The sequence below is a fragment of the Chenopodium album genome, chromosome 2, assembly GCF_948465745.1.
Source record: "Chenopodium album chromosome 2, dcCheAlbu1.1, whole genome shotgun sequence".
In the NCBI taxonomy this organism is placed as follows: domain Eukaryota; kingdom Viridiplantae; phylum Streptophyta; class Magnoliopsida; order Caryophyllales; family Amaranthaceae; genus Chenopodium; species Chenopodium album.
In genome coordinates, this window is record NC_137835.1 from 7,314,344 (window position 1) to 7,323,832 (window position 9,489).

Below are 9,489 nucleotides of genomic sequence, written 5' to 3' on the forward strand. Positions count from 1 at the left end.
GGATCGATTCTCAGCCCCACTATTGTGGCTCTATACACCAAAAATAAAGGGTAAATAAAAGTAAAATCTTATTTATAAAATATACTCATACAATGAAATGAAATGAAATGAATCAAATAACATCCCACACAATTATACTCCATCCGTTTTTAAATACTTGCTCCATTTTCATTTTCCGGCCGATTTTAATTACTTGCTCTATTTCCATTTTTGAAAAACTTTTACAATATTTAATTAATTTCTAACACTAAATGAACCCAACATATTACTCTCTCTCCTCCTATTCTTCCACTACTTGTGTTTTTTATAATTTTTTATTCTCTCAACTACCCTACTATCTCCATATTTTATTACTTCCTATAATTTCTCTCCGCAAATGAAGAAATGAAACAAGTATTTACAAACGGAGGGAGTATTATCTCAAATAGAAATAAATACGGTACTAATAAAAAAAAGGTAATGCTATATATATAGCTTAGGCCTAGGTAAAAAGGTCCATAATAGCGTGGTTTATAGCATTGAAAGTGTCCCAACAAATTCTGACTGGCCTTGTTTTTGCAACAGAAATCTGAAAGTGCAGATGAAAAAAAAAAAGAAAAAAAAAAGAGAGGAGGCTAGTACTCCTACTCTCCTAGTAGTGTGTTTGAGAAAATAGGAGTTGAGGAGGAGGAGAGAGAAAGGGGAATCCCAACGACTGATGAATGAGTGAATGAGACATTTACTTATTTTTCCATTTTTTTCTCTCTCCTCTCTCTAATCTCCCACACTTAAAGAAACTTACCCGATTTTTATGTTTAATTTTCTCTCTCCTCAACCTCAACTACATTAAACTTAGATTATTTCCATCTTCTTCAATTTTCCATTCCCAACACAAACAGAATTCTTTCTTTCTTTCTTCTTTTCACTGGAAGATTATACCACTCTTTATTATTTATTTGACAATAATATTGCTACGTTTTTGGAAGCATTCAACATCAACAACAATGTTTGGTTACTTGTGACCTCTACATACTTTTCTTCTTCCTTTCGTACTTCTTTTCTCAGATCCTGGTACTCTTTCTCTGTCTTAAATATCTTCTGCCTTACCATCCATATGTATATATTTTTTATTCTTTCCCTCTTATTATTATACACTTCTCGTATTATTATACAATATGAAACTTTTTTTTTTTTTTTTTTATTTTTTTTATTTTTAATTTTAATTTAGGAAGTCGGATTTTACTATATAGTTTTATACGAGTAGTTATATTATTCTCATATTTTTTTTGGGATGGTTACATTGTTGTTGGGTTTCTCGATTTGATTTTGTTTACGTTCCTTCATTTTCTAACTGTTCCATATATTGATATATGATTATGATAGTCATTATTATATACTACTGTAGTATTTATATACAGTCTTTTTTATATAATTAGCTGCTTTACCTACAATTACTCAATTATTTGTTTGTTTTTGGGGTTTTTTCACGATTCTGTATGTATGTTGGGTTTTAATTTTGATAATTTTCTGGGTTTATCTTCTTTGGAATAATTAATTATAGGACCCACGAATTTATTATGTTATAATCATGTACGGACTTATTGGAATTGAATAGTAATTCTTAAAAGTGTGGAACATGATAGAGTTCGTGGATCGTTGTAATTCTGTTGCTTCAATTGCTTTCATCAGGTTAATTATGGTTGAAATTTTGATCTTTGAGATTAAAATGTGATAATGTCATATGCAGTAAACAGTAAATTATACAAAGGGACTGAATTTTTACTGAATTGATAACTTACTGGATATTTCCATTGAAATGGTTATGGAGTAGTTCAAGATTGAGGTGTTTCAGACTTTCAGTATTATACTTCCTTTGTTTTCTTATACTTGCAACGCACTTTTCGCGCAAATTATTTGAGAAAGTGATTAGAAGAGACAAATGGACGGATTTAGGTATAAAATTCAAACCGTAACTTAACACTTTCTTCTTATCTGTGGTAAAAAATTTCAATTAATTTGTCCGTTTGCCTAGTCTAATGGAGTATCTTTCTAAAAATGCATGTCAAAATGGTGTGTTGCAATAAATAAAAACCTGAGGAAGTATAACTTTTGCATTTTACTTGTTTTGTTCCTTGATGGTTTTGGGATGGGACCTTTTTGTGGTCGAGGTATTGCTTGGATGTTGGATCAATAAATGTGGAACCAGGATCAGTTGTGTATGGGTTTATGAATAAGTGGACATGCCAATGTGCCATCTTTAATCAACAGAGTTGTACACTTTTTATATAAATGAACTGTTTATAAGAATCATATCATGTTTGAGTGTTTAAGTATGATAGCCTACTGTTTTTGTGGCTACAATATGGCTTGATCACATTCCGTCACTTGGACTCCATTTGTTTTGATGGAAAACATTTTTTGTGGGATGTCATAATCATTTTCTAAATTAGATAATTTTCCATGGAAAGCATGATTGTGAAAATGATTTTTTCTTGCTTCTTTGACTATTGAAAACTCATGGATAAAATGAATGGAAGTAAATGGGTGGGGAAGGATAGAGGAGTAAAAAGGAAAACGTGGTATACCTTCTTTAAGGAAGGAAAATGGTTTTCCTTCTCTAAAGGAAAATGGAGAGTTGAGGGAAAATCATTCCAAGAAAATGTTTTCTACCAAAACAAATAGAGCCTTGGTCTGGCTTGCTCTGAACCACTATTTTTTGTTACTTGACTACCTATGAGGGGGAATCCTGTAACAAACAATGCCTTTAGCCCTTTAGAAACTGATCCATATTGAGTAAGCCCTTGAATTCCTGTAACAAACACTGCCGTTAGCCCTGTAGAAACTGATTGGTATTATATAAGTCCTTTTAGTTTTGATAGCGTGTTAAGATTGTGCCATTTACTTGATGTACAGCAAATGTAACGATGCTATTGGCTGTTACACGCTCTTCAACTCCTTATTTTCGGAAAATATCAGCTGGAAAGCTTTGGCCATTGCAATTAATACATGAACCTTTGACCCTGATCTCATCTGATCCTATCTATATCATTATTGGCAGTAGATCACGGGACACTAAATGCATGTCTTGCCTCTATTTTGTAGTTTATATACCCAATTGATAGTGCAGCCTTTTTAAGATTTCCCTCAACATGCCGATTTCTTCTTCTGAAAGGGTGAAAGATGTGCAGGAATGGGGGATTGTGAAATCAAGTCCAGTAGTGGTCTCTTCCTCTAATGTCTGCGAGGGTAAAATGCTTGACCAAGGTGTCCTTGATCTATATTCTGTTCACAAGTCTAGAGATTCATTAAAAGAGACATTAAAGCAGACAATGCTTGATCAAGAGTTTGCTTTTAGGAGGCAGGTATTAATTTTCATTCAATTCACACAAAAATGGTTGATTATGATGCTTTCCTTAGTTATATATACTCAACTTCTGACAGCCAGCGATTTTTTTTATAGATTCATAAGTCCATAGCTATATCAAGCAAAAATTTCATTTGATTTTCAATATTTTTTTTTTGCAATTCTAGGTTATTTGTCGCAGACTCTGGATGTCCTTTATATCCTGTGCTTTTGTATTTGATTTTCAATTGTTTTGGCAATTCAAGGTTATTTGTCGCTGAATTTGGATGTCCTTTACATCCTGAAATTTTGTGCAAACAGGAGAATTCACTCAACTTTTAAATTATTTTACATGATTTTGTCTTCAGGTCACTGAACTTCATGAACTTTACAGAGTACAAATAGCTAGGATGGAAGAATTGAAACAGAAGGGTGTATATAATTACAGTATGCACAAAGGAGGCTTTAACAATAATTTGAGCTGTTCAAAGGTGAGTTTGAAGCTATTTTATACGAAGTATACAATATCCCTTCACATAAATGGCAGTGCCACTTTTATCTTTTCTGCTTTTGCTTCTTTGTTTCTGTTGTGGAGGTAGTGTGGATTGGGATGGGAGGTTCCTTATGGGTTATTGTAATGTGATGTCGTCTTGCTGCAGTAATATTTGTGAATACTTGAACTTGTAACAATTTCATACTGGAATTTCCCTTGTTTCTTGCAAGTATATGACAATGAAACTAATGTTTTTTCAGGCTGAATACATGCAATTTTCAAACTTCAATATGTATTATGAGTTACAGCAAAAGCCTCCTGTGACTATGCAGAAACATCTTGATCTCCATCTTTCAGCCGATGAATTTATTGGCCAATGTGTTGATGATTCCTCTGGAATAGGGGTAGTGACCAAGAATTCTTCCGATTTTGATCCAGGTCATCTAAACCTGTCTTTGAGCATTGGACCTAATGCTAGCAAAAAGAGTGGAGAACTCAGATCTTGGAAGGACAAAAAGCCGTGTTCATCTTTAATTGACATCATTGATCTTGAAGATGAAAATTTAAGCCTTTCAAATTCTGAAGCATGTATTAGGCTAACTTCTGGCTCAGCTGCTCCAAAAAATTGTTCCAGAGACGACCAAAAGTCAGATAGTTTTTTGAACAGTAGCAAGCTGAAGCCAGAAAGCCTTTCACAAAGTGCCATCAAGGATGGCTCATACAGAACCACACTGCACAGATCTCCTGTAGATGCTGGTTTAAGCTGTCAGACACAATCACTATGTGATTCAGGTATACCTTTGAGTTACAATACTTGCCCATAACGCTATTCCTACTTCCTAGTTTATTTTGCATCTGGGATCTTTTTGTGTGGAAATTGCTTAATGATCAGAGATCAATCTGCTCATGTCATCATGTGTGCAGGAACAAATGGGAACCACCAAAAATCCTTGCTTGCTAATCTTTTGAACGAGAATAAAAGGGCACCTGCTTGTAAAATAAATAATAGCTTGGACCTTAATACAGTTCAGCTTGAAGACCAATCATATTTCTCAAATAATCATTCAGTGGTGGTCAATTCATCAATAACTAGCTCATCATCTGTGTTAGATAAGGTTTATCCCATGTCCAATGTAGCTTCTTTTGTCGGCCCCAGTTTTTGGAAAGAAGCAAATGTGAACTCGTTTGTGGAATTGCATGGAAATCTTCGACAAATAGATGTAAATAACAAAGGCAGTGATGGAGAAAAGTGCAGTAAGGATGAGAAGTGTAGAGAACATAATGAACCCAACATCAGCGTTGTATATCTTGATTCTGAGTCCTCTGAGGAGCTTTGCAGTAGCAAATCTGACCCAAAAATATCGAGCGTGGGGTCATCTTCAAAGATTTCAGATGGTCTTTCATGTGAGATGGACATGGTTGATGCAGTTGGAGCAGAAGCAATCTTAGAGAAGGGTGCAGAACCCCTTGAACAACTTAATTGCTGCAAGCTATCTAATTCTTCTGATTCAGAAGGCATGATAGATCATCATTCAAGCAGCATAAAGACCATGCAATCTGGTATTCGATGTGGTGATGTTAATTTTGCTACGTCTGATGGAGAAAAACTTAACATCGGTCTGTTAGTCACTCAATCAGGAGAGCAAGACCTACGATCTTCTGGTAGCTCTGAATCGAATGTTCAGTGCATTATTAGGAACGAACCAGAGGTTGATGGAACCATTCAAGCAGCAGCTGAACTACTTTTACAAATGTCTTTGAAAACAGGAACCTTATGTGAAGGTGAATCATTGAAAATGCCTTTGAAGAAGATCCAAAATGAAGAAAATGACCAGCCTCAGTGTTCTTCTGAATCTTACGAGGCAATGGTACTGAAGGCAGAAGAGATCAGCACTGCTGATTATTGTGTAACCTCAACCGCGTTTCTGGTGGATGAATCAGAGAACAAGGATGTCAGGTGTAAGCTAAAAAGGGGAACTCGTATGAAAGATTTTCAGAAAGATATACTCCCTGGCCTATCCACTTTATCAAGGCAAGAGATCCGAGAAGATATTAATCTTTTGGAAGGTGTTATAAGGTCACGAGAATACAAAAAGATGAGGGCAAAGATGGGTGATGACGGAGGAAGTGATTGGTGTAGGACAACAAGGAGCAAGAGGTCAAGAGTCCGAAGAAGGTATTATGCATGAAGTGAGAAACTGTAAGTTATCAGGGCTGATCTCTTTATGTGCAGGTTCTGATTATAGATACAGAGCTTATATATAGGTCAAGTGGATATCACAATAATTATCCCTTTTGAAGGCTTTAACTCATTTATAAAGTGCTGTAGTGAAGTTTATGTGTGGTTTAGCTAAGTTTCATGTAGAGATATGTCAAATAGGGTTTAGATGGAATGCTGGGTAAATTTTTAACATTGTTATACTGATTGACATGAAAATTTTAGTTCAGTATGCTGCTGAGAATGATGGTACATCTTCCCCATTTCCAGTTTGCTGATGGGGGGGGGGGGGGGGGGGGGGGGGGGGGGTCCTTGAATCTCTCAGGTAATATCGTTAGACCTGCACAGCAGTGTTTCGAAGAACATTCTTGGACAATGGCGTGCATTGTGAAAGTAAACAATGATTGAATATTTCTAATCTTCTTTCAGATCAGTATAGTTAATCTAATATTTGAACTTTTCTTTGTGTTTAGTACTTTAATATGATATTCTACGGCTGAACATGGGTACAGATACTTGAAGCTTCATTTGAACCGCAATTGGGTACATTTTTTCGAATTAATGGCGACACTTGGACAATACCCATCTTCAACACGAGTGATTTAAGTACATATATTGTTAGCTCTTAACTTTTAAAATTGGATAAAAATGCATTAAAAATCTTCTGTTTTCAATTAGTAAGATATTTTCATATTTAAGTGTGGGCAACAGGCAACAACCCTTGAGATTCTGCCTTACAATAGAGACCTCTGCTGAGTAGGAGCATCGGTTGACTACTTGAGCAAAGATAACGTTACGACGTGATAACTTGTTAATCCCATCTGGCTATATGTCTAATTTACTCATATGAACCTTGATGATTATCATATTAATAATTAAATGAACTATGTTTATGACTTTTATTCTATCAAATATAAACTATTGTAGTAATGATTCCCCATTAAGTTGGATAGTCAAACTGAAATTTCTATCAAAAAAAATAACAGCCTTTCTTGATCAACCAACAAAAACTGTTTGAAGAAATTAAGTTCTTTCAGACAATGCAAGCTGCTTCAAATGCATGTGATTTGAACACAGCAATCTGTAGCATTAGTGATTTACAAGTCAATGAGGCGGCTCAAACAGGATTAAGATATGCCCACCAATATATCAGCTCAATTTCTGATCAGAACAACCTGTTAAATAGTAGCATGATAAAACAGTCGAGCCTAATTGCCAATGAAGCGATCAAGGAGTTCAAGAAACTCCTCTATCTCTTGGAGGATTCAACATCAACAAAAACAAAACCTTCTAGGAGGGTTAAGCAGGGTCCTCTGCCTAAAAACATGGGGATAAACCCGAAAGATATGGTTGGTCTTTCGATTGACAACTCTTACAAGTTGGCATCTTCAACTCGCGTTCCTAATAAAGAATTCAACTTTATAAGCTCAAAAATTGATGTGATCAATATCAATCGGTCATATTCCAATCCCGTGTTGTGCATGGAAGGATCAACCACAAGCAGCAGCAGGCAGATTGTCATGCAGAACTCAATGTCAGGGATTTTGAGTTTCAGTGAGGATGCTACCACTAAATGTGCTTCCTCCAGCAAGACTTGCCATTGCTCAAAAAAAAGGTACAGCATTTTGTTTTTCCCCAATTATTTTGCCTGTTTATGCGTTATGAAGGATTTATCAGAAACAACCTCTCTGAAATTCTGAATCCTCCAGGAAGCGAAGGGAAAAGCGAAAAGTAAGAGTTCCAGCCATCAGTGACAAAATAGCTGATATACCACCAGATGAGTACTGCTGGAGAAAGTATGGGCAGAAACCCATCAAAGGCTCTCCTCATCCAAGGTAAAAACTAAAAAGTCTTACATACTAGTCTACTGTTTTACACGTTTATTTTAGGATGAATGTTGTCTCATTGTTAAAACTAGTAGAGTTATATGATTGGTCTTTTGGGAATATACAAGTACGTTGTTATGTTAGTAATAACGTGATGTATTCATTATTTTCGGACAGAGGGAGCATACGACTTGGGGTAATATATTACATTTGATCTTTGTGTTCTGTAGGAGTTACTACAAATGCAGCACTTGCAAGGGATGCCCTGCTAGGAAACAGGTAGAAAGATGTTTGCAAGATTCAAGCATGTTGATTGTGACTTATGAAGGGGAGCATGTTCACTCCACATTCACATTTCCGTATTCCACCATTACATTTTGAATGAGTTTCAGGAACATCCTCATTAATAGGTCCAACAGAATGGAAGGAGGAACTCATGTTTTCGCTCCCTAAATTGGCTCTCACACTTTTTTGTTTATCAGGGCAGAATACAATTTTTCAATACTTCTCTTGTAAACACACTTCATCGCTTCAGTGCATATGTGCTGGTGTTGTAATCAGTCATTGATCCTTTTGTCAAATAATAATTTTTGTGAAATTAGTTCAACCTCTAAAATACCTTTATTACATTGTTTGTCAAAGTAGTATGTTGCGTTTACAGGTAGAGAAATTTGTTTATCAACGTAGTCAGCATGTTTAATGCACACATGCCCTTGGTATTACTGTTATAATCACTAGACTTATACCTCATTGGTAGTTAGCACCCAAAATTGAATGCTCAAATGGAATTTTGAACATTTTAATCTCGGTTAATAACTTAATATTGGCATGAATCCTAATTACAGAATCACAAACTAGCAAGTTGTGAAATTTTTGTAGAATGGATGACTTCAACTACCCTTGGATGACGGACCCATCTTTTGTCTTTACTCTTTAGTAACAAGTATCAACCTTTTTATATAAAACTTATAAGTTATAGAAGAGAATCTATGATCAGATGTGTCCGTCAGATTATTATTATATTATATAGTAATTCAAAATGTGATTGTAGTATAAAAAGAGATATAAGGATGGAGTATATACCATCACCAAGATTTTGCCATATAACAGAAAAGAATCACCAATTCTGATAAAAGAAAATAAATACAAAATCAATTATTTACTTGTATTTGCTTAACGTGTGATACTTAAAAAGGTGTATTATTTTCTTTATGAGTTTGTAGCAACCTTTGGGCCGGCAGTTGTTAAAAGCCAGATGTGGGCCATTAATGAGCAGAGATGACATTTGAGCCTACCTTGTAAAGTTTTTAATGGGCCAATGTGACATGATCTGTTTAAATCAAGGGCATCACCGACCCATGAAAGTGCTAAAACACTGACAAAACGTTGATTGAGTGAACTATTCTTTAAATCTTTTGAACTTCAGTTTGATGTGAAATAACTCATACAAAGTACTAATACTATCAATAATTGCGTCACTAAACACTTTTGATTTTACACCAGGAAAACTCAGGAATACCCCAACATTCTCATTTTAATAAATCAACATTGTGATTATGATTTTCAATTGAAATATATGTCACCACTAATGACTGCGAAGTAATATATTGGCTATGTCCGGTACAAATGC

At 35.1% G+C, this 9,489-nt stretch overlaps 2 protein-coding genes across 5 annotated transcripts; both read left to right on the forward strand.

The window, feature by feature from the left end:
- Nucleotides 1-579: 579 nt before the first annotated feature.
- On the forward strand, nucleotides 580-6,262 carry LOC145581598 (uncharacterized). 4 transcript variants are annotated; one of them, XM_081638622.1, is made up of 5 exons: nucleotides 580-1,050; nucleotides 3,168-3,337; nucleotides 3,717-3,813; nucleotides 4,076-4,607; nucleotides 4,740-6,262. In XM_081638622.1, exons 2-5 carry the CDS (start codon nucleotides 3,231-3,233, stop codon nucleotides 6,002-6,004), a joined length of 2,001 nt encoding a protein of 666 aa, XP_081494748.1. In that variant the 5' UTR covers nucleotides 580-1,050; nucleotides 3,168-3,230; the 3' UTR covers nucleotides 6,005-6,262. The 4 variants fall into 4 exon arrangements, with proteins under 4 accessions (XP_081494748.1, XP_081494740.1, XP_081494756.1 ...); XM_081638614.1 differs by having other exon boundaries at nucleotides 581-1,050; nucleotides 3,168-3,341; nucleotides 3,691-3,813; XM_081638630.1 differs by lacking the exon at nucleotides 580-1,050 and having other exon boundaries at nucleotides 3,202-3,337; nucleotides 3,691-3,813.
- An 811-nt stretch (nucleotides 6,263-7,073) lies between these two features.
- Nucleotides 7,074-8,559, forward strand: LOC145567645 (protein WRKY1-like). The gene is made up of 5 exons (XM_081626983.1): nucleotides 7,074-7,648; nucleotides 7,743-7,868; nucleotides 8,090-8,195; nucleotides 8,342-8,407; nucleotides 8,521-8,559. The coding sequence occupies exons 1-5, from the start codon at nucleotides 7,074-7,076 to the stop codon at nucleotides 8,557-8,559; spliced, it is 912 nt and encodes a 303-aa protein (XP_081483109.1).
- Nucleotides 8,560-9,489: the final 930 nt, after the last annotated feature.

Excerpts from the sequence above, each read along its gene's own strand:
- LOC145567645 (XM_081626983.1), top strand. The coding sequence starts at position 7,074 with ATGCAAGCTGCTTCAAATGCATGTGATTTGAACACAGCAATCTGTAGC. Across the intron at positions 8,196-8,341 it reads TGACTTATGAAGGGGAGCAT|GGCAGAATACAATTTTTCAA; the intron begins GTTCACTCCACA and ends TTTGTTTATCAG. Across the intron at positions 8,408-8,520 it reads GCTTCAGTGCATATGTGCTG|GTAGAGAAATTTGTTTATCA; the intron begins GTGTTGTAATCA and ends TTGCGTTTACAG.
- LOC145581598 (XM_081638614.1), top strand. The coding sequence starts at position 3,231 with ATGCTTGACCAAGGTGTCCTTGATCTATATTCTGTTCACAAGTCTAGA. Across the intron at positions 3,342-3,690 it reads AGTTTGCTTTTAGGAGGCAG|GTCACTGAACTTCATGAACT; the intron begins GTATTAATTTTC and ends TTTTGTCTTCAG. Across the intron at positions 3,814-4,075 it reads ATAATTTGAGCTGTTCAAAG|GCTGAATACATGCAATTTTC; the intron begins GTGAGTTTGAAG and ends ATGTTTTTTCAG.